The 24,335-nt window shown below is 46.2% G+C and overlaps 1 protein-coding gene across 1 annotated transcript in view; it reads left to right on the plus strand.

Annotated features, from left to right (window-relative positions):
• Positions 1-24,335, plus strand: part of PLPP4 (phospholipid phosphatase 4) — a 125,931-nt gene that overhangs the window by 58,957 nt on the left and 42,639 nt on the right. The window contains exons 4-5 of the mRNA XM_042908997.1: positions 900-963; positions 2,551-2,675. Of these exons, the coding sequence (XP_042764931.1) occupies positions 900-963; positions 2,551-2,675 (189 nt within the window). The remainder of the gene's footprint in view (positions 1-899; positions 964-2,550; positions 2,676-24,335) is intronic.

Raw genomic sequence — 24,335 nt, forward strand, 5'->3', positions numbered from 1 at the left:
TTTGCCAAAGGGAAACGGTAGCTTATATGTTTTATTATTCAACAAAATAATGGAATGGGGGCGTCAATAGGTTTTTATCGCTTATGCACGGTATTTGACCTTCCATTATGTTGACTTGCCTTTTGTGAGGTCTTGATAAATATGGGAGAGACCTGGGAGGTCCTTGCAGGGAAAGCTCTCTCCCTTTGGATGATCTGTACTTCAGCCAGCAAAATCCTTCCAAGCCACTTAGAGAAAGTTTCCATGCTGTATATTTTTTAAATAATGTATTCCAGAAGTTCCTACTGCCTTAGATGGCAAAAAAGTACCACCTGGCCAACCTTCTCAAAACCCAGTGAGGTGTTGGGACTGTTTACCTTCTCAGAAAGTGATTTGTTTGATAACGAATGGACAGCTGTCAGCAGGTGAAGAGTCAACAAAGAGATAATCACCAAGTGGGAATGTCCTACTCCGAAGACGGATACCAGCAGATGCTGTGATTAGAATTATGTTTGAGAAGATTGCCAGAAAGAAAGAAAAATGTTAGTTTCTTGCTACCACTAAGAGGAATTCTATATGCTATAGTATTAAATCTGTTCCTATCAGGCCAGAACATAATGGATGTGTTCCTTTCCAATATTAAAAATATTAAAAAGTCAGGGAGGAGAGATAAATTTCATGTCATAGGGGCTTGGCATTTTATGAGTCACTCTCCAGAGTCTTGTCTTAATTATATTTTACTCTAGCCATGCAGACTTACCTCTGTTTTTTTAAAGTATTGGTTCATATTTCTATGGTCGTAAATCGAATAGTATTATCATGGAACGGTGATGTTGATGATGATTTTGATGATGATGAGGATGATGATTGTGATTGGGAACCAGCTCATTATTTTTCTGTCTGTTGGTTTTGTTTTGTAGCAGTATCCTTGGCTCTTGCTTTGAATGGAGTCTGCACAAACACTATTAAGTTGATAGTGGGAAGGTAAGTTGCAAAAAGAAACAAATGGCTTAGACTCTCAAGGTCATCTGTGGATTGGCACATGGGAAGCGATTCCTCTTCTCCATTTATCTTGCCTGTCTATTGACTGCTCCAGCAGTGAGCTAGTCTCCATAGAGGTGAATGGTCGAAAGACCTGAATTTGAGGCCTGACTTCAGCCTTGACTAGCTGTTGGCCTTGGACAGGTTAGCTCCCCTCTCAGAACCTCAGCATTTACTGATTATCTACCTGGTGGAGGGTGCTGGCCAGGTAGCAAGAGGGCAGAAGGTAGATACAGATTGGGCCATGCATCACCTGGGGCTGTGGTATTCTTCCAACTTTCTGTTTAGAGTTGCTGTGAGGCCCCGATAAAATGCTGGTTCCCAGGCCTTGTCTGCTCTAAGGTTCTGGTTTAGTAGGTGAATAACTACATTTGGAGAACATGAGCCGATAAGGGGAGAGAGAGTACGCCAGCAGCTCTGATAGATTATTGATTCTGATTATTGATAGGTTATAGATATTGATAGACTATTATTGGGCCTAGATCCGAGAGCTGGGAAGATCAGGAAGTCAGAGTGACCCAATATGTGCAGAAAAGGGCCCTAGCGTTTATAGAACTAGCAGAGCCTTGCCCATGGCTGGCCTTCAGCAAATATTAGTTGAATTAATGGGAAATGATCGGCTATCACCCATCTGTGTAAAAATCCTCACCTGAGGGAGACAAAAAAACATGGGGTGAAGTGTGTTGGTGCAAGAATCCAATTGCTTGCTTTTGCCACTTACTGGTTGTATGTGACCTTGGGCAGGAGCATTACCTTTCTCAACCTTCATTTTTGCAACTGTAAGATGAAGGAAGTCCCGGGGATGGCATAAGAATCATACGTTATGATGCTCATGCAGTGCCCAGCACTGTGCGTGGTCCCCAGGAAGGGCTCAGTCAATGCTGGCTGTGTCTGCGACAGGTGGCTTGACCTCAGGGGGCCAGCTTCCGCCCACTTCCTGTGAGGTCTGCCTCCCTTGATGTGGGCCAGAGAGGCCAGCCTGGATGGCCAGGAGCTGTGCATCATGGAGCTGAGTTGTAGGGTCCTCCCTCTCAGTGAGGTTAGGTGAAGCCTGCTATTCAATGAGGGGCAATTGGCCATCCAAATTCAAGATGTAGGGATGTGAGAAACCTGGAGTCTGGGGTCCTGAGAGCAGCCTCTGAATGGGAGCTGTGGATGGAGGCAGGAACCACCTTCTATTTCTCTGGCACTGTGCTTAGGGCCTCCTATCTAGTCATCTCCTCTAAACCTCATGACCTCACCTCTGGGTGGGTATCGATCTCCCCCTTTTACAGATGTGGAAACTGAGGCTGGGAGAGGCTACACAGCCTTCCCAAGGTCAGAAAACTAGTAAGTGGCCAAGCGGGAGTTCCAACTCAGAGCTTTCTGACCCTGAAGCCTGAGCTTCTCCCAAGACCCCCGTGGTCCATGGGGAGCTCTGTTGTCAGTGACAGGAGGAGCTGGGGGCAGCAGGGAGTGGTGGGGGTCAGCTTGGGGCTCATTTGTGACGGCAGCATTTTATATTGAAAATGTCCATGGTGTCTTTTGTAGACCTCGCCCCGATTTCTTTTACCGCTGCTTTCCAGATGGAGTGATGAACTCGGAAATGCACTGCACGGGTGACCCCGACCTGGTGTCCGAGGGCCGCAAAAGCTTCCCCAGCATCCATTCCTCCTGTAAGTTCACGGTGGCTGGGACCCTCTTTAATTCCGGGTCGTGTTTCCTGACCACTTGCCTCGAGATTTTCGGTCGAGAGGAAAGTGCCGGGACACGAATGTTGAGCACAGTTCATTCTTCTTCCTTGTAGGCTTAGAAACAAGAATTTGCCAGCAAGTAATAAGCCTGTGGACGAGGCTCTAGAGTTTACAAGACAATGTATGTGTTGCTTTTATGAGCTCAGCAGAGTGTGACATGTGACACTTTACCCTTTGGCAGTGCGATTCAGGAGCCTGACAGTGTAAAGGGAATTTATCACGTTCTCTGGGACCTTAAGCTTTTCAGCTCTGTGTTCTTATCTAGCTCATTCTTTCAGTGACGGTATTGTGTGTGTACCAATCTATAGCCCATACATACACATATACAAACACACACACATACACACACACACACACACACCCCCCAATATATAGTCTGGTTATAGATATGCAAGCTGGGACCAGCCTTAAAGCCAACACTAAGTAATACGAATCAGGTGCAGGGCGGTGTAGTGCAGAGCACGTAGGTCTTTGAAGTGTGACAAACCCTGGTTCAGTCAGGTATTAGCTCTGTGATTGACCCTCCCCTGCCTCAGTTCCCGCTGTGTAAAATGGGGATGATAATGCTTCCATGATTGGTTGGAGCGAGAGTTAAAATAAGTAATGATGATCGCTGTCATTTCTGGAGCAGCCACCATGACAAAATGTGTAGGTGCGTTATCTTATTGAATCCACTCAACGTATACGTGAAGTACTCAGTACATGCGTTAAATCAACGGTACTCATCCGTATTATTGTTTGTAGCCAGAGCTGAGGTTCCAGAATACGCGGGCTCATTCCGGCAATGTTTACGGAATGACTAAGTGCCAGGCACTGTGCCAGGTGTGGGGGACACAGAGGTAAATAAGACACAGCTCGTGTCCCGGGGAGTCCAGAGGCAGTGGCATGCTGTATATTTAGGTTGGTGATCCTGGGATCATTGGAGAAGCACTGTGGCCACCGGCAACCACTTGAGAGAGGCCACTCTTGTGACCCGAAGTCCTCGATTCCTTACAGGTCTGATGTTACTTGCCTTTGGCAGGTCCGTTACCTTAATCTTTCCTGTTTTCTCTAAGTACTTAAGACTGAGTACTTCTCCCTGATAGTGGCTGGATCAAGGAGTAACTATCCTGAGGTGCTTGTGGACATTTTGCTCAGAGCCCTTAGAGGCGAGAGCCCTGTCAACAAGATATTGGGGTTCCAGACACTCTAAGTGAGTTGCTGTTAACCTGTATAGTGGCCCCCCCACCCCAGGTCGGGTTATCCCCATTTTACGCGTAAGGACAGTGAAGCTCAGACAGGCTCAGTAACTTGTTCAAGAACCCTTTGTTGACCTTCATGCCAGCCTCTGACTCCATAGTGTCTCAGGGCTTTCAGTGTTTAAATACAATGAAGATTTATGTATGTATGTATGTATGTATGTATGTTTGTATTTATTTATGTATTTGGCATAAATGAGTGAGGGACAGAGAGTCAGAGAGAGGGAGAGGGAGAGAGAGAGAGAGAGAGAGAGAAGAGGGGCTCACCAAAAGTGGGGCTTGAGCTCATCCAGTGGGGAACATGAACTCAGGAACCACAAGATCATGACCTGAGCCGAAGTCAGATGCTTCACCGACTGAGCCACTCAGATGCCCTCCATGTTCATTTAAATAAATAACTCGTACTCTTGTTTGGTTTGTTGGAGACTACAGTGGGTTGAATAATGTTCCCCCAGAAGATATGTCCAAGTCTTAGCCCACAGAACCTGTGAACATGACCTTATTTGGAAAATAGTCTTAGCAGAGGTAATTAAGGATCTGGAGATGGGCTCATCCTGCATTTAGGGTGGCCCTAAGTCCAATGACAAATGTTCCCATTAGGGAAAGACAGAGGAATATTTGAGACACAGAGACACAGGTGAGAAGGCCACGTAAAGTGGGGGCAGAGATCAGAGTGACACAGGGAGCCACCTGGAGCCACCAAATGCTGGAGAAGGCAAGGGAGGATCCTCTCCTGGAGGCTTCATGGGGAGCATGACCCTTCCACACCTGGATTTCAGACTTTTGGGCTCCAGAACGTGAGAGAACACATTGCTGTTGTCGTTAGCCATCAGGCTGGTGGTCATCAGTAAGGGCAGCCCTGGGAAAAGAATACAGAGGCTGAGACTGAACACTTACCAGTTAATGGAAGGGGTTTGGCTCTAGAGTCTCAGGGGAGATTGAGAGAAAACGCTTACTGAGTGTGCTTCCCTAGAATGCCCATAGTGAGGGCCCCGCGGTGCATGAAGGTGGAGGGCCCGAGCTTCTCTGAGGCTACTTAGGGCAAAACATCCATTTGTAATCACTTCCCGCTCTGAGTTTATTTGTCCTTCTGAAGTCTCATTTTTTTTTTATGTTTATTTGAGAGAGAGAGAGAGACACAGAATGTGAAGCAGGCTCCAGGCTCCAAGCTGTTAGCACAGAGCCCAACGTGGGGCTCGAACTCACGAACCGTGAGATCATGACCTGAGCTGAAGTCAGGCACTTAACTGACTAAGCCTCCCAGGCGCTCCCTCTGAAAGTCTCATTTTAAGTGAGCGTCTGTTTTGGAGGACTTGTGGTGCCAGTGGAGGAATGCCCCACCACACGGTTACCGTCTGCTCGTCATCTGGCATTCTGATGCCAGCCACTGTGTACAGGGCCCTGGAACAGCATGCACCTGGGCTTGACCCCTGTCTGCTCTCCATCTCTGTCCCTGTAGTGTCACTCGAGTTCTCTATTGTTTTAGGGCATGTTCTGTCCTCCCAAAGACTGAGCTTTAAGGGGCTTCCAATGCTAAAAGCAGAAAGAAGTGAACCCCTGTGGGAAAACCTGAACCCTGGCTAAACGCTGGCTTTCCGATGGTTGACCAAGGACAGCGGCACAATTTAGTATCCCGTGTTGCATTTGACCTTGGGAAGGAAATAGGTCTGGGTGTGAAGAAATCAACCCAGAAGACCGCTGGTCCTCGAGAGTGGGGGCCAGGCCCCACAAAAGTGCTCATTTTAGAAGCACACCTTCCCTATCAGATGCATTTGTTGACAGAGCTGTCCGCCAGGTGCCCTGTCAAATGCATGGCTGATGTCGCATCTGTGGGAGACCAGCTTTTTGACAGAGGCTGTTACTATCTTTTGCTTAAGACACTACTTAAAAAGTTACAGGTTTTTACTACTTGGCAGACACAGAATCCTACCCTGTGTCTAGGCGTTGATGATAGTATTTTTATCTGCTCTCTTTCTTTGTTGTGACAGGTCAGTGATTGCCTTACAGGGAACTGCCACATCCACTTAGAAAAACCATCAGTGCTGTTCTTTGGATTTCTTACTGTGGCTAACAGGAAGCCTCGTGGTTGGCATGACTCTTGGCTTTCAGAGGAGGTGCTGGGCCTTAGTGGCGTGACGTTAGTGGACCCCAGTTGTGGCACACACACTCCTTCTCCCTTCAGTAAAATCAACTTTGTAGGTTGCACTGGAGTGAGTAGACACAGGCGTTCTGGAGCATGGGATCTCCCGAGATGAATTTTCCAGGCTAGGTAACCATGGCTTTGCTTCTGCTCTGTTTATAGATAATCAGTTGACTAGAAGGTGGTCGATGTCCACATATCATCCCGCAGGAGAGTTGGTTTTCTTCGAACATAAGAGCAAACAGTTTCTTTTGGAAATAAAAGATCTTGTTCCCAATTTACCATAAACAAGTCAGCGCTCCGCTGAAGTGCTCGGCTGGCAAACAGCATGTCCCACGGCAGCCTTCGTATGGGACTCGCTCCGTAAGGCAGCCCGGGCCACCCTTCTGGGCAAAACAGAGATCACAGTTTCAAAGAGCAAGTGTTCCCTCCAGAGTTACCAGAAATTTGGGATTTAAAGCAGAGAAAGGCAAGGGAGCTTCAAAGCAGGGATATTCTGAAAAGGGAATTGTCTTTCACTGCAGTCTCTGCTTCTGACCGGGTATTGTTTCAGGGTTAGGTTTCAGACAGAAAATAGAAGTAAATTATTAATGCCACGTGAAGCTATTAAGAAACTTCGTTCTTGTAAAAATGGTGAGAATCTATCAAGTGACATGGTTGTCAGGCTGTCAGCAAACAACAGCCAGTGGGTCAAATCCAGTGTCTGCTTGTTTTTGTAAATAAAGTTTTATTGGAACGCAGGGATGCTCATTTGTTTATATATTGTCTATGGAGGTCTTCACATTCTAATGGCAGAGTTGTACAGTTGCAAGGGAGACATGGCCCAGAAAACTGAAAACCTGTTGCTTATTCTCCAAACAAGTAGTATGAAAAAGCATTACCATGAGGGCTGGGGTTGGGCGGGGATAAATAGGGAGAGAATAGAGGAGTTTGGGGGCAGTGAAACCTACTCTCTATGATACTTGAATAGTGGATATGTATCATTGTGCATTTGTCAAAACTCATAGAACGCACAACAGCAAGAGTGACCCCTAATGTGAACTGTGGACTTCGGGTGATTTGTCCGTGTAGGTCCATCAGTTGGAACAGATGACGGGGGATGTTGATAGTGAGGGGGTCTGTGCGTGTGTGGGGGTGGGGGTCCTGTGGGAAGTCTCTGTGTACCTTCTTCATTTTGCTGTGAACCTAAAACTGCTCTAAGAAACTTAAATTTAAAAAAAATTACTAAAGCAAGACCAGGGCACTGTAATTGTGCACACAGATGTTTCAGTTTTTAAACAACTATTACATTTTTTAAAGGGGGCATTTATAGGATAATCGGTGCTCGTGGGATACAGTTCTTTACATGACAGACAAGATTCAAAAGGTGTATTTGGCTGATGGTGATCTAACAGATTCTTCTTGAGCACTGACTGTTTTGTAGGTACTGGGTTAGCTCCTGGGGAGAGTACAGGATGGTCAGACATGGTGGTGTCTTCTTTAGGGAAAGAACAAATACCAGGTGCATTGCCACGGTGCTGTGGAATTGGGGAGCTGGAAATTCCAAGCCGGGGACAGGGAGAACTCTGGGAGGAAAAGCACCTGTTCCTATCATCTCCCAGCAGAAGACATTGGAGCTGAACGTTTTGAGATATTTATACCAGAAGTGCCTTTATCCGACTCTTTAGCTGGGTGCGGAATTCTAGGTAGAAAATCACTTCTGCACAGGATTCTGGTTTACAGTGCGTTTGAGACAAGCCTTGTAGTCTTCCCTTCCTTGGTTTTGTTTTTCTTTCCCTGTCTAGAAGCTCTTAGAATCCTTTCTCCGTGTCTGGCCATCTGAAGTTTCACATGATGTACCTTACTGGGATTCTTATTTAAGGTGGAAACACTAAGCTAACTGGGCAGACCTCGTTAATTAATCTTCACTGAAGGATGACTGAGGAGCGAGCTGGGTTTTCACTGGTTGATTCTGAGTGCTGCCTTCTGGCCTTTACTTTGAGCTCTTCCATTTCCCAGGGAGGCGCCTCTGGCTCTCGCCGGGTGTACCTGAGCCTGGCGTTCTGGGTGCCAGGCTGAGGGGCTTGGGTTCTTACAGTGACCTTGCAGACATCCCCTTAGCCCCCTGGTTCTCAGCCTGGTTGTTTGGCCCTGTTCTCTACTTGCCTGCTTTTCCTAAGTGCAGAGCCTCAGATAGTTGAACTTTCTATCTTCTTCAAGAGTCAGGGATGTGATGTTTCCTTTCTGGTTTGTAGGTTGGGGTGGAGACTTAACTGCTCTTAATAATGTCTTTCCACCTGTTCCCTGTTTCCATCCCGTGCCTTCCCCCTGCCTCCTGTAGTACCTGGGGCCTCCAGTTCAGAGCTTTGCAGGCTCTTGTTGGTGGGTAAGCGGCTTCTCGTCAGCACCGCCCTCTGCAGATCGTAGACTTGTCTTTCCTGGCTCTGAGAGGTATTCTTTCTGCCACCTGCTTTTTCATTGGCATACGGTGTGGACTTAAATGGACTAGCTCCATTTAAGGTAGAATCTATGTTCCTGTTTTCATTAGTCATGGTTCTCCAGAGAAACAGAACCAGCGAACCAGCAGTGTGTGTGTGTGTGTGTGTGTGTGTGTGTGTGTAGAGGGAGCAGTTATTTTAACGAACTGGTTTGCATGGATGTGGGTCTGGCAAGCCTGAAATTTGTAGGGCCAGCCCGCAGGTTAGAAGCTCAGGTATCCGGTGACGTTGCAGTCTTGAGTTTAAAAAGGGCAGAGCAAGCCAGCAGCCTGGAAAGTCAAGCAGGATTTCCACGTTTCAGTCTTGAGGTAGGATTTTATTTGGGAAACTTCAGTCTTTGCTCTTAAAGCCTTCAACGGATTGGGCGAGGCCCAGCCACATTGGGGAGGGTGAGCTCCTTGACTTAAAGATGGTAAATGGTCATCACATCTAAAAATATCTTGAGAGTAACATCTAGACTGAGGATGACAGAACAGCTGGGCCCCCTGGCCTATCCATGATGACACATGAAATTAGCCGTTGCACTGTTGTTCTATCCTTCTGCTATGATTTTAAAATCAGAAACAACCACTCTAATGCTCCAGTACCTTAGCTGCAGAGGTATCCCGTGTTCGAAGGTTCTTGCTCAGCCTCAGTGTTCGTCTGCTGACAAGTCCTTGAGTGTGGCACGCACCTGTTGAAGGGTCTTTGTAAGGCTGAATGTCTGGGAGTTTGCTTTCACTGAACAAATCTAAATGCGTTTTAACTACAGATTGAGAACTGGTCACAAGATCCCATGTATGCTAACTGGCCAGGTGTGACCCTGTCCAGCATGAATATTCAGTATTATAAACCAGCTGGTTGTTAAATGTTAGGCAAGCTTTTGCGTAAAGAAACAGGAAAATGAAAACAGGAAATTGTAAGGTTTGGTCCTTTCGCATCATTGAGTTAATTGAAATTGCTGTCCGGGGGTTTTGCTGAATGGGTTTTGGTAGATGAGCAACTTGAAACGTACTACCTTCTTCTGGTAAAAATGCTATTGGGTGGCTCAGTCAGTTAGGCGTCTGAGTCCTGATTTGGGCTCAGGTCACGATCTCACGGTTCGTGGGTTCAAGCCCCGTATTTGGCTCTGTGCTGACAGTGTGGAGTCTGCTTGGGATTCTCTGTCTCCCTCTCTCTGCTCCCACCCCGCTTGCTCTCTTTCTCGCTCTCTCTCTCAAGATGAATAAATGAACTTAAAAAAATGCTATAAAATGGCAGTTTCGGCTGCTGAGGTCATTGGTTCAGCCAGGGCACACTGGTGGTCATTTGTCTGGGGTCAGCTCAGTTAGTGTGGTTTCTAGAACTTAGAGGAAAACGTCCAGTCTCACTAGTGTGTAGAGGGACGGCATCAGATTTGGCAAGAGCCCCTTACAGCTTTTCTCCTAAATCTGTATCATCCTCCATCTCAAGCTTCAAAGACAACTTGCGAGGTTCTGGGAAGCAACTGTGGTTATTTTGCCACATCTTTCTCAAGCAAACAAAGACTCCCCTGCACATTGGAAAGCCTTGCTCTCGGGTTGCCAAACGTGGGGAGGGAATGCTTGCTTTAAGCAGAATCCTAGACCTCTTCATAGGAGGGTACCTCTTCATCTTTCACAATCACCCCTCCTCCTTGTCTCAGACATCCCCCCCCCCATAATTGCTCCTTTCTACTGTGAAATTTTAATGCCAACAATATTCTTTATCTCTGCGTGTGTGTACTGTGACCCTTTGCAGGGCCACAAGCAATTATAATACCTAAGACTTTTTCATCTCCCCAAGAACCAGTTTTCATTCCCCTTGGTTGGGGGGCGGGTGATGCTGTCCTGTTTGAGGATGCATGTTTTGGGGTGGTAGTTCTCAACTGGACAGTTTTGCCTCCTGGGGGATAGTTAGCAATGTCTCGAAGGAAGTTTCGGTTGTCACAAATCGGGGGGCGGACTACTGGCATCTAGTACATAGAGGTCACCGATGCTGCCGTGAACAGCCTGCAGGGCACGGGACAGCCCCACAACACAGAGCTATCTTGCCCCAGATGTCAACTGTGTCCAGGCCGAGCAACCCTGTTTAGGGTAATTAGGCAGATGTGTGGAAGAAGTTGATCACTCCTGTGTTAAATTCATCCACTCTCCAAGTTCCCGGTTTGACCAAATAGGATTGATTGATTGATAAAGTTTATTTATTTATTTTGGGGGAGAGAGAGAGAGAGAGAGAGAGAGCAAGTGAGCATGAGCGGGGGAGGTGCAAAGAGAGAGGGAGAGAGAGAGAATCCTAAGCAGGCTCCACACTGTCAGTGCAGAGCCCGATGAGAAGCTCGAACCCACAAAACCGTGAGATTGTGACCTGAGCTGAAACTGAGTCAGATGCTTAACCAGCTGAGCCACCCAGGCGCCCCTCAAATAGGATATATTTAAAATTGATACAGTTCGGGGCACCTGGATGACTCAGTCGGTTCAGTGTCCAACTTTGGCTCAGGTCATGATCTCACGGCTCATGACTTCGAGCCACACACCGGGCTCCGTACTGGCAGTGCAGAGCCTGCTTGGGATTCTCGCTCTCTCCTCTCTCTCTGCCCCTCCCCTTCCTGTTCTTTCTCTCTCCCTCAAGATAAATAAATAAACTTCTTAAAAAAATAAATAAAATGGATACTGTTTAATTAATATAAAATACTCTCCCTCAAAAACTCAACTCACTATTTGCTTTCTGTGAAGACAACACCAGGGTAAGGTTAAAGGTTATACAGGAGACTAACGCCTTTTTCCGTCTTTCTTTTTCAACTGTTTATTATAAAAAGTTTCAGACATATAACCCAAACCAGGAACCTACTGAATACCCGTGGCCCAGGTACAACACCTTGCCCTTCTTGCTTCTTATGCTTCTCTGCCCATTTCCTACCACCATTCAGTACTGACAGTGCTTTTTAAAAAATTATTTTGGTATTTTAAGGTAAAATTTGTATCAAAACACATAAATCGTTGTCATTCAGTTCTGATACATGCACATACTATGTAACCCGTGTTCCTGTCACAATATAGAGTATCTCCTTAACCCCAGAAGGTTATGTCCCCGAGTCAGTCTTCAGTTCCTCAGGAGAGCCGCTATTCAGGCTTTTTGCTTTTGTTTTTGTTCAGATTCTTTAGTTTTATCTCGTTAGCTACCATACAGTGTAGTCTTGGCTTCAGGAGTAGATTCCGGTGACTCATCACTTACAGGTAACACTCAGTGCTCATCCCAACAACTGCCCTCCTCAGTGCCCATCACCCCTTCCCACCCCCATCCCCCTGTCAACCCTCAGTTGGTCCTCATATTTAAGAGTCTCTTATGGTTTGCCTCCCTCTCTGTATTCCATTGTCATGGATATTCCCCAAATCATTTATCCATTCTCTCTTTGCTAAACAAATCGTTGCCAGTGTTTTCAGTCGTTAATAAAAGCCACTGGGAGCATTGATGTGCCAGAATGCCGTTTATCTTGGTTAAATAGCTGTGAGTGACGTTGGGGGGTAAAAGCGTGGTATGTATTTAACATCGGAAGAAACCGCCAAATATTTTTGCCCAACACTTGTGTCAGTTCGCATTCCCACGGGCGGCGCGTGAAAATTACAAGCGCTCCTTGATCTTCACCAACGTTTGGGTGTCATCAGGCTCTTGCAGTTGAAGCGTGTGGGCACGTGTGCGGTAGTATCTCATTGTACTTGTAATTTGCATCTCCCTGATGACTAACGATGCCATGTATACTCGCATTTACCTATTGGCTCTTCGCATGTCTTCCTTGGTGCAGGGTCTGAACAAAGTCCTTCGGCCACTAAAAGTTTTTGGGTTTTTTTGGTCTGTTTGTGATTAGTTGGTGAAGCTTCCTCCTATTCTGTTCACAAGCCTTTGTGAAAGAAATGTCTTGAGAATATTTTCATCCATCACTGGCTTCCCACTTTATATTCATAACGGTGTCTTTTGGTAAGCAATAGTTTTTAATTTTGATTAAGTCTAATTTGCCATTTTTTTTTTCTTTCATCATTATTGCTTTCTGTGTCCCGTTTAAGAAATCTTTTCTCAAAAACAAAAAGGGGGAGGGGCGCCTGGGTGGCTCAGTTGGTTAAGCGTCCCACTGCAGCTCAGGTCATGATCTCACAGTTTGTGAGTTCGAGCCCCACATCGGACTCTGTGCTGACAGCTCAGAGCCTGGAGTCTGCTTCAGATTCTGTGTCTCCCTCTCTCTCTGTTCTTCCCCCACTCATGCTCTCTCTCCTACAAAAATAAACATTAAAAAAAAATCTTTTCTCACCCTCCAGTTGCGAAGATAACCTTCGTATGTTTTTTTCAAAAACGCTGTGGTTTTTGTTTTATATCTAGGCTTTTCTCAAATTGACTTTTGTTCATTGTGCAAGGTAGAGTTTGAAGGTCAGGTTCTTCTGTATTGATATTCATTTTTTCTAGCACCATTTATTGAAAAGGCTTTCCATTTATCATCCAATAGCCTTGGTACCTTTGTGAAAACTAATACACTGTGTAAGTGTGGGTCTATTTCTGCGCTTGTATACTGGTCATTAATCTCTGTGCCTATCCTGATGCCAGAACCTCACTGTACTGATTGCTGTAGTTTTCTGGTAGGTATTGAAGTCAGGCGGTTTGAGTTCTTCATCTTTGTGTTATTTTTCCCGAGGTTGTTTTGGCGATTACAGGTCTCTGCAGCTGGGGCCAGGGACAGTGGTAGGTTCTCTCTCAATGACACCCATATCCACCCCCCAACCCTTCCAGCAACCCTCAACTTGTTTTCTGTATTTAAGAGTCTCTTACGTATTGTCCCCTCCCTATGTTTATATTATTTTTGCTTCCCTTCCCTTTTGTTCATCTGTTCTGTATCTTAAATTCCACATATGAGTGAAGTCCTATATCTGTCTTTCTCTGACTAATTTCACTTAGCATAATACCCTCAAGTTCCATCCACGTAGTTACAGATGGCAAGATTTCATGCTTTTTGATTGTTGAGTAATACTCCATTATATCTTTCTATATCTATATCTATATCTATATCTATATCTATATCTATATCTATATCTATATCTATCTATATACCACATCTTCTTTATCCATTCATCTGTCGATGGGCATTTGGGCTCTTTCCATCCTTTGGCTATTGTTGATAGCACTGCTATAAACACTGGGGTGCATGTGCCCCTTTGAATCAACAGCCCTGTATCCTTTGGATAAATACCTAGTAGTGCAATTGCTGGGTTGTAGAGTAGTTCTATTTTTAATTTTTTGAGGAACCTCCATACTGTTTTCCAGAGCGGCTGCACCAGTTTGCATTCCCAGCAACCGTGCAAAAGGGTTCCCCTTTCTCTGCATCCTCGCCTACATCTGTTGTTGCCTGAGTTGTTAACTTGAGCCATTCTGACAGGTGTGAAGTGATACCTCCTTGTGATTCTGATTTGCTTTTCCCTGATGATGGATGATGTTGAGCATCTTTTCATGTGTCTATTAGCCATCTGGATGTGGCTCTTTTCTTTGGAAAAGTGTCTATTCGTGTCTTCTGCCCATTTCTTCACTGCATTATTTGTTTTTTGGGTGTTGAGTTTGGTAAGATCTTTATAGATTTTGGATACTAACCTTTTATCCAATATATCATTTGCAAATATCTTCTCCCATTCCATCGGTTACCTTTTAGTTTTGTTGATTGTTTCCTTCAGTGTGCAGAAGCTTTTTATCTGGATGAGATCCCAATGGTTCATTTTTGCTTTTATTTCCCTTACGTCCAGAGCCATGTCAAGTAAGAAGCTGCTGCAGCCTGGGTCGAAGAGGTTGCTGCCTGTGTTCTCCTGTAGGATGTGATGGTTTCCTGTCTCACATTTAGGTCTTCCATCCATTTTGAATTTCTTTTTGTGTATGGTATCAGAAAGTGGTCCAGTTTCATTCTTCGGCATGTCGCAGTCCAGTTTTCCCAGCACCACTTGTGAAGAGACTGTCTTTATTCCATTGGATATTCTTTCCTGCTTTGTCAAAGATTAGTTGGCCATACATTTGTGGGTCCATTTCTGGGTTCTCTACCCTATTCCATTGATCTGAGTGTCTGTTTTTGTGCCAGTACCATGCTGTCTTGTTGATTACAGCTTTGTCATACATCTTGAAGACCAGGATTGTGATACCTCAAAAGCTTTGGTTTTGTTTTTCAGGATTTCTTTGGCTATTCTGGGTCTTTTCTGGTTCCATACACCTTTTAGGATTGTTTGTTCTAGCTCTGTGAAGAATGATGATGTTATTTTGACAGGGATTGAAATGTGCATTTTTTGTATGCTCTAAGGACCATCCAGAGACTTAAAAAAGTTTTTTTTTTTTTAATAATTTTTCCTAGTTTTGCTTTGGAGTGGGTCCACATAGCTCCTAGGGTCACATTGCCATCCTAGGAGTAGAATTACCTTATGTCTGTTTTGATGAATTGTATTTTTAAGGAATTTGTACATTTCTTCTAGGTTGTTGGATGTATTAGTATGAAGTTGTTTGTACTATTCTATGGACTTTGTGATGTCTGTAAGATCAGTGGTAATAGTGCCTCTTCCATTTCTGTTATAGTTATTTGTATTTTCTGTACTTTTTTTTATTATTTTTACTTGGGGTTTATCAGTTTTACTAATCTTTTCAAGAAAAACAACTTTCATGTTTATTTCTTTTCTCTCTATATATTTTTTCTATACCATTGATTTTGGCTCTTCTTTGTATTGTTTCCTTATTTTTTAGGATACCTTTTATTTACTTATTTATCTAAATTTTTTTTAACATTTATTATTAATTTTTGAGAGACAGAGCATGAGCGGGGGGTGGGATGGGGAGCAGAGAGAGAGGCAGACACGGAATCCCAAGCAAGCTCCAGGCTCCGAGCTGTCAGCACGGAGCCTGATACGGGGCTTGAACCCATGAACCATGAGAACATGACCGGAGCCAAAGTGGGATGCTTGACCAACAGAGCCACCCAGGAGCCTCTATCTATCTGTCTACCTATCTATCTATCTATCTATCTATTTAAATTTAAATTCAAGTTAGTTAACATACAGTGTAGTCTTGGTTTCAGGAGTAGAACTCAGTGATTCATCTCTTACATATGACGCCCAGTGCCTATTCCTAAAAGTGCCCTCCTTGCCCATCACCCACTTGTCCCATCCCCCACTCCTCCCTCCCTTCCAGCAACCCTCAGTCTGTTCTCTGTATTTAAGAGTACATAAGAGTATGGTTTGCCTCCCTCTCTGTTTTTATCTTACTTTTCCTTACCTTCCCCTGTGTTCATCTGCTGTGTTTTTTAAATTCAATAGATGAGTCAGAGAAAGACAAATATCTTATTTTCTTATTTTTGAGTTTTGTTTAATTTGCTCATAATTTTCTAGTTTTCTAAGTTGGAAATTTATATCATAGGTTTTTTTAAAAGACGTTTTGCTTTCTCATGTAGCATTTATAGCAATAACTTTCCCTTAAGCCCTGTATTAGCTGTTTGGTATGTTGTACTTTTATTCCTATTATGTTCAAAATATTTTCCAACTTCCCTTGTTATTTCTTCTTTGATCTTTGATTCTGTCTTTGACTTTCCTATTTAGAAGTGAATTGTTTCACTTTCCAAATGGCTTTTCTAGCTATCTTAATGTTTTGAATTTTTAACTTAGTTTTATTGTGAACAGAGAACAGCACGTTCAGTATTTTGAAATGTGTTGAGATTTGTTTGTTGCCTAGTGAATACTTTATCTTAGTGGACCTTCCATGTACACCTGAAAATGTAATTATGTATTTGTTGGGCATGGCATTCCATATGTGTTAAGATGCTGTCATTCAGAAATTGTTGATCTTTGCTTTTGTAATTTTTGTCTTAATGTTCTGTCATGACTACGAGTAGGGCTTGATGGCATTCAACTATGACTTTTGTCTCTTTCTCCTTTTAGTTCTGTTTCACGTATTTGGAAGGTTTGTTTATAGGCACATACACATTTATGATTGCTGTGTATTCTTGATATTTCAACTTTTTTTATCATTAGGAAATGTCCTCTGTTCCTCATTTTACCTCTTCCTATATCATGCAATGACTTCTTGTGGATACAAGGCTCTTGGGTCCATCAACCGTGAAAAAAAGTTTATAACCGAGATCTTCCGCACTGTTTGTGATGGAGTGGATTTAAATTGCAAAGGAATTGTTGGCTAGACACCTATTTTGTGTGGGTTCCTTTTACCTCTGTATCAAACGATGGGCTTTTGACACAGTCTTCCAAATATGGGCCCAGAGATCATTCAAGATGGTAGATGTGTTCCAAAACTAGACATTCAGATTATTGCATGTGGTCTGTAATGAACATCTTTTGGGATGTGTATGTATGAATGGAAAGACACAAAGGGAAAGGGAAAGAAAAAAGGAAAGAAAGAATCAACCAATCAGTCATGAGCCGACACTGCTCCCCAGTCCCCTTCTCTGAAAACTGTCCCAGTCCTCAGGGATGACCCATCTTCAGATGGGGCCCTGCCATAGAAACATTGCCTTTATGGGTTCAGAGCCACTGGCCTTTTTCTTTGTATTTTCTCAGATTCCTATCTAGCATGCATATCCTTAGTACCCGTGTATTTTCTTTTCCTTTTTGGGTAGAACTCCTAGAAGTACATACGTTCTTCCCACGGGGGTCTCCACAGCAAACATTTCATTCCGGGCTTGCTTCCTGATGTCTCCCGGTGAGTCGGGCGGCCGCCTCTCCCACCTCTCTTGGCATCTACTTGGGAAATGCAAAGTCATTTGAATGTTAGCGGGAGCCAACTTAATTAGGAAGTTAAGTCTGCCGAAGGAAAATGAAGCAGATCATTCTACAGCCAAATCTGTGCAATCTTTGGATGATTCAGACCAGCGTTTCTTTGCTCCCATCAGTCTCTGGAGTCTGCTAATTAGTGCTAAATAGCACCTTCCTTCTATGCCAGCAGTGGATTCAGCTCTGGGGATGTGGAAGTAGAAAAGACATTTCAAGCCTTTGAAGAGTATGGCATTCTAGAATGGTGATGTCAGGACACTCTACAGCTTAAAACCCTTCAGTGGCTTCCAGTGTACCTTAAGGTTAACCCGGCCCCTTCGAGACAGTCTTCAGACGCTTGCATGTGCTCTGGCCCCTGCTGCCTCTTCAGCCTCGTGTCCTGCTCCCTGACCCGACCGTGCTTCCTGCGTTCCAGCCACTCTGTCCTTGTGATGACGCTGCAAACAGCTATCATTGATCCAAAATGGGAAATGGGGCAGGGACTGTGTTAACGGCTTCCAAGGACTTATCCCATTGAATCCCCACAACATACCTGTGAGGTCGGTACTGTTATTAGTCCTCTTGTCCAGATGAGGAAACTGAGGCCGAGGGGGGATAATTACTGGCTCCAACACCACACAGCCAGCATGTCTCGGAGCTGGCATTTAGACCCAGATCATGTGACTTCAGAGCCTAACTTTTGACAGCTCCCTCAACGTGAGATGTTCTTTCCTTCCTTGGCCTTTGCCCGTGCCCTGCTCTCTCTTCTCAGGGGCTGTCAGGAGCCTGCCTGTCCTCCTTCAGCACCCACTGTGTCACGTGTACCAATCCAGTTCCAGCCACCAGCCCCCACTTCTCTTTGTGCGCTTGGCACCTGGGCGTGCGGAGAATGGACGCGTGTGTGTCCCCTGGAGCAGCCCTCAGCCAGAAACTAACGGGGCTGCTGTACAAATATCCCAGCTCCCTTGCTGCTTATGTAGAACGTGTCTGAGAAGTGTATTTTACAAGCCCTAGTGGGGTTGGTCTCTGGCCTCCGACAGTGATAACTGGATATTGTGCCTCACTGGCTTCCTTCCTATCTCTGTCTCACCTCCCCACTGGATTTTCTGGAACCATTTTCCTAATAAACTGTTTGCAGTTGAATCTATCTCAGGGTCTCACCCTGAGGGAACCGGAACTGAGGCCTTACCCTGGCTAACTCCTACTAATTCCTTGAGTTTCAGCCTCTATGTGGCCTTATTAAAGCAGCCATCCTGAACACCCCACATGCCCCTGCCACTGTTTTTGGTTGTAGCACTTAGTTGAGTCTATAATCATTCTGGTTGTTTACTTGTTTTTGTCTGCTTCTCCTCCTTGAGGGCGGGGACCTTGACTATCTCCAGCACTGGTGTATTTCTGGTGCCCATCATAGTGAATGGCTCATTAGAGGTGCCCCAAATGTTTCTTGAACAAATTTGTTAACTGAAAAAAGACTTTAACTGAAGCTATGTTTAGGCTATAACTGTGTGATCGGGACCCCAAATTCACCATTGATGCTCAGTTCCGAAAACAACCCCCACCTTCCTTTGTTTAGAGTAAGAAAGAGAGACCCGAGCTGTCAGGGTAGCATGCTCAGCTGTCCTGCTCCCTCTCAGGGAAGTCTAGCAGCAAACGCTTGACTTCTCAGTCTTCCCCTTGACTCTTAGAACATGAAGGGATCTGGTTGGGCTAGGGTCTCATCGCTTACTCTGACTTAGGAAGCTCTGTGGTTCTGCCGCGAAGTCTTCAGTTTTGTAAGAGGGTTTAAAATCCCAAGCAGAGAAGTTCTTGCGAGAATTGAAAGGCATACAGGTGGGGAAGCACCTTGCGTGGTGCCAGGCTCTTAGTCGGTGCTTTGTCAATGCCTGGAAAGACCAAGACGACACCTTGAGTTAGGATCCCTTGTGCCTGGAAGCCTGAGTGGGGCCTGGGGACTTGAGTGTCTGTTGCACGGGGAGTGCGGGAGACAAGCTAGCTGCTGGAGCTTTGACATTCATGAGTCTTTTTTAATAAGCAGGCATTCAGAGGTTAAAAGTTTTTGGGAAGCCTCTTTATGTTCATTTCCACCAGTAAATGGATTCAGTTTCAGGCCACAACTTGTTCTCTTCCATAGGATTATCTCCCTTGGTTTTCTAGGTTATGAGGAGCTCTGCAAGATTTTGTTAGGAAGGAAGGAAGGAAGGAAGGAAGGAAGGAAGGAAGGAAGGGAGGGAGGGAGGGAGGGGAAGGGGAAGGGAAGAAGGGAGGAAGGAAGGAAGGAAGGAAGGGAGGAAGGGGAAGGGAAGAAGGGAGGAAGGAAGGAAGGAAGGAAGGAAGGAAGGAAGGGAGGGAGGGAGGGAGGGGAAGGGGAAGGGAAGAAGGGAGGAAGGAAGGAAGGAAGGAAGGAAGGGAGGGAGGGAGGGAGGGGAAGGGGAAGGGAAGAAGGGAGGAAGGAAGGAAGGAAGGAAGGGAGGAAGGGGAAGGGAAGAAGGGAGGAAGGAAGGAAGGAAGGAAGGAAGGAAGGAAGGGAGGGAGGGAGGGAGGGGAAGGGGAAGGGAAGAAGGGAGGAAGGAAGGAAGGAAGGAAGGAAGGGAGGGAGGGAGGGAGGGGAAGGGGAAGGGAAGAAGGGAGGAAGGAAGGAAGGAAGGAAGGGAGGAAGGGGAAGGGAAGAAGGGAGGAAGGAAGGAAGGAAGGAAGGAAGGGAGGGAGGGAGGGAGGGGAAGGGGAAGGGAAGAAGGGAGGAAGGAAGGAAGGAAGGAAGGGAGGAAGGGGAAGGGAAGAAGGGAGGAAGGAAGGAAGGAAGGAAGGAAGGAAGGGAGGGAGGGAGGGAGGGGAAGGGGAAGGGAAGAAGGGAGGAAGGAAGGAAGGAAGGAAGGAAGGGAGGGGAAGGGGAAGGGAAGAAGGGAGGAAGGAAGGAAGGAAGGAAGGAAGGAAGGAAGGAAGGAAGGAAGGAGGGAGGAGAAGGAAGGAAAGAAAGAGGCAGTGTCCTTGAGAACCTCCACCTGAGCCCCTCCGGATCCCATGGTGATTAGTAACCTTGTAAAAAGTACGGATCATATTTTTGTCCTTTACTAATATGGCCTTTTGGTCAAATGTTAGACTATTTTGGCCTGGATATTTACCACACCTTACAAATAAAACCAGATTCCATTTATTAAATCCTTTCAAAATTACTTCCTTTTGGACAAGAAAAGTGACCGGCACTTGCTGACTCTGGCTAGAGCAGGGAAGCCCTACGAACAGCTGTCTTTTTCTCCCCGTTTCTCCATGTGGCTTGGTTCTGTGAACCTGGGCGTTGTCTCCTCCTGCTGTCATACCTACTGTCGTACCTGCTATGACAAGTGAGATGCCGCCATATAGCTCACAATTGGGACTTTGTCATCACATTGCAGGTAGAACTTCCAGGGTTCTCTAAATGCTTTAAAACGTTTCACTCACTCATTTCTTTAGAAATTCAGTCATTTATTCCACACACTTTGATCGCATGCCTACTGCGTGCCAGGCTTTTGTGCGTGGTGTGGGAAGAGGCGGTGGTGGATAAGACAGACACAGTGCCGGTCCCGGCGGAGTTCACAGGGCAGGGCCACTGCAAGGCCATGGAGGATTCGTGCCAGTGAGGAGAAGGTATCTCTTCCAGCAGGTGCAACACAAGGTACAGGGCATAGTGAACAGAGAGCCTCCCTCCCTTGTCAGCTGGGCACCCTGGGGCCACGAGTGTCCTCAACAGCCATTCTCGGTAGCCCTGATGGACGGCAATGGACATGAAACAAATAGCCATTACGACCCTGACATATGCTACCAGGAAAAATATATAATACCTAGTAATTAAAGTGGTGTCTCTTACATAATCAGAGGCATGTGAGACAGTTCATTCTAAAGGAATGGTGGGGCAAGACTGGAGAAGAGGGGCCGGGAGCATTTCTGACCAGAAGGATGCTATGCTTACCCATCCCTCATCACAGCACACGTGGAGGAGGGGGACATCTGCCAGCGGGTGATGGAGAAGAGGGCCGGGACACATAGATCTTTTTGTGACTTTTGGATTGTTGCTCAAAATCCCATGAGCATTCATTTATTTCTTTTTTCTTCATATGTTCAGAAGTATGTATTGTTGGTGTCAAAAGAATGTCATTTTAAGACCTAGCCTGGGACTAAAAATGATACATTTGCCTTTGTCATCATTAGCTTGCTCTACATAAATAAATAATTTTGTGTCTGCCATTTATGTGTTGACTATGTAGAGAGAGAAGAATTATTTTCTTCAACATATAAATTCAGTCAACATATTTCTTTTGTGTTGGTTCTCACGTTTACACCCGCAGTGTTAATTTGATTCCAAGCACAGATACCTGTGCTTCAGAAAGTCAGCGTCTTATAATTTTTCAAAGCAAAACTCAAACATTGAAAAGATATTTCTCTCAGCACGGTCCTGCTTCGCATTTAAGAATCACAGCGTGCCATTTTTAGATTATTCCCGAACACCATTGTGTGCTTCAGAGAGCCTCCCCTGGGCTGGGCTTCCGGACACGGCACAGCATGGTGCCCTTGCCTGCCAGCCTCAGGCTGAGAGGTCGGGAGGTCTGCTGGAGGTTCATGGCCAAGAACGTCGGTTGACAGTTGTACCCACGCCTAGCAAGGTCACTGAGGCAGGGATACCCGGAGTGAGGTCTGTCCGTGTGTTGGCCGGCGTGCGCCCAGACACAAACTGCCAGAGTCATAGCCTGACCTTAGACAGTGGAGTTCAAAGTCATTATCTGCTGTTCTTCCATCGTGTTTGCTCACTGGCTGTGGCTAAAGCCCAAGAACAGAATTAACAGTCAATTCCCTAAGTGAATAACATCATTTATCAAGGTAGTTTCTGGAGACGCAAAGGAAGCCTCCGGGTACAGCTAGGATGGTTGTCCTCAAAACTTAGAGGCAACTTGGGAACCACGGTTTACTGGGCCTCCCTCAGTGTTTGTGAGGCGGGATTTGGAGCAGTGGGGACATGGTGGCCGTGAGCCCTTCGCCGAGGAGCTGGCTGCCTGCCCCAGCAAAGAAGGTGCTGGTGAAGGGCTGCGGCCAACGTAGGGGGCCGTGTAAACCTCTGCAAAAAGTGATTTTTCTAAAAGTATGCTCAGTTCCTTTCCCCCATCTGGCACACGCACTCATTCCTCAGTTGCTGGCGAGAAGTTAACCGGTAGAAGCTTTCTCGTGACAACCACCACAAAACCCACTGTCGCGTGACTCTCAAGGACGCTTCCTTCTTGTCCTGGGCACGTGGAACAATTAGACGCCTGATTGTTGGTAAATGACAACCTCGTTTTCCAAAGTTGTCAAAAATTCTCCCACGCGTTGGCAACACTCACTGGGATGGAGTTTTTCTTCCTCTAGAGGCAGTCCGTGTGCTGTGTCTTAAGAGAGGCTGCCACAGGCAATGTCCCCCGGACACTGGACCAGTGTGGCTGTGGGCGGGAGGGCTGGGCCCCCTTGCTGGGGAGCTGTGAGGAGGGGCCGAGGGGGCCCCACCAGCACCAAGGACTGCCTGCCACAAGCTGAGTGAGTAATGTCATAGAGTCGTAGAAGCCGCGAGGCTCCAGGGACACCCGGGAAACTGGAGTCCCCGTCTTCAGCACCATTTTAGAGCCTTCCTGTTCAAGCAGCATTGTCCTTGCCTGTAGATGGTGAGGCGGAAGAGGGCAGAGCCCAGCTGACCCTGGCACCCTCACAGCTGCCTGTCACAGGGTGCCCTGCCTGTGTGGTCAGCTTGTGGTTACCAAGCTCCAGTGGGAGGGCCAGAGCCTGCGAGGCCCATGAGGCCCAGGAGCGGGTCCCCGGATGTCGTCTCTTTCCTTCCCTCTGCCCTGGAAGTGGCAGTGTGGCACAAAGGTGGGCTGGACGAAGGCTTGGCTTGTCCTCCAGCGTTTCATTTAACTCCTTCCTCAAAATATCAGCCTGGATGCTGCCCCTGCCCCAACCTCCAGAAGCCCTGTATGGGCTTCCTCTTCCGTTCCCTCACCCATGGTGGCTCCAGAAGCCCTAAATGCTCCTCATGGTGGCATGGTGGCACTGCCTTGGGAACATGGGGACCTATATCACTCGCAGTCACTCACCAATTTCTGTAATAATTCCTTGGAGAATTCTAATCTGGGGATTTTCCTAAACCATGCTTGAACCAATTTGAGCTTCCTCTCTGTATTAGGGTTTTCCAGAGAAACAGAACCAGTGTGTGTATATAATGAGAACTGGCTTATGTGATCATGGTGTCTGAGGGGTCCTGTTCTGCCATCTACAAACTGCAGGTCCATGAAAGCTGGCGATGTAAAATCTAGTCTGAGTTGGGAGGCCAGAGACTAGGAGGACTGATGGTGTGTGTCCTTGTCCAAGTGAAGGAGCAAACTGGTGTCTTCGCTCAAGCTGTCAGGCGGAGAGAAGGCGAATCCCCTCTTGCTCTCTCTTTTATTCTATTCAGACCCCCAGATTGGATGGTGCCCACTGACACTGCAGAGAGCACCCCGCCAATGCAAATGCTAAATCAGAAACCAGACACACCCAGAAATAATTTTATCCGGGCGCCCTGTGATCCGATCAAGTTGACGCATAGAATTCACCACCACACTCTCCTACCCCCTTTGGGAAGAGCACGTTTCTCTCCTCTCCAGTACATACCCTTCAAACCAAGCAGCCTCAAGCCCCCACAATCACTGCCCTAGCCTATGGCTCACTGTCTTCTTCCCGAAATGCCTTCCTGGCTCTTCGCTGTAGCCGCCTCCCCCCACCCCCACCCCCATCTGGCACAGAATAGTATCGAGAAAGTGAATATACGCCCTACCTACCCATCTTTCGAGGTTGGACTCATTTTCCCAACTCTTCCTGCAAGCCACCTGTGGCGATAAAGACCCTCATTCCCTTCTTCATATCATTTACCTTGTTCCTCCTGGCAGTGTGGTTGGATGGCTAAGGCCAGAGAGTGCACAAGGACACTGTTGTCCACAGTAAATTCAGACGTA

Source organism: Panthera leo, chromosome D2 (assembly GCF_018350215.1).
Source record: "Panthera leo isolate Ple1 chromosome D2, P.leo_Ple1_pat1.1, whole genome shotgun sequence".
Taxonomy (NCBI): Eukaryota; Metazoa; Chordata; class Mammalia; order Carnivora; family Felidae; genus Panthera; species Panthera leo.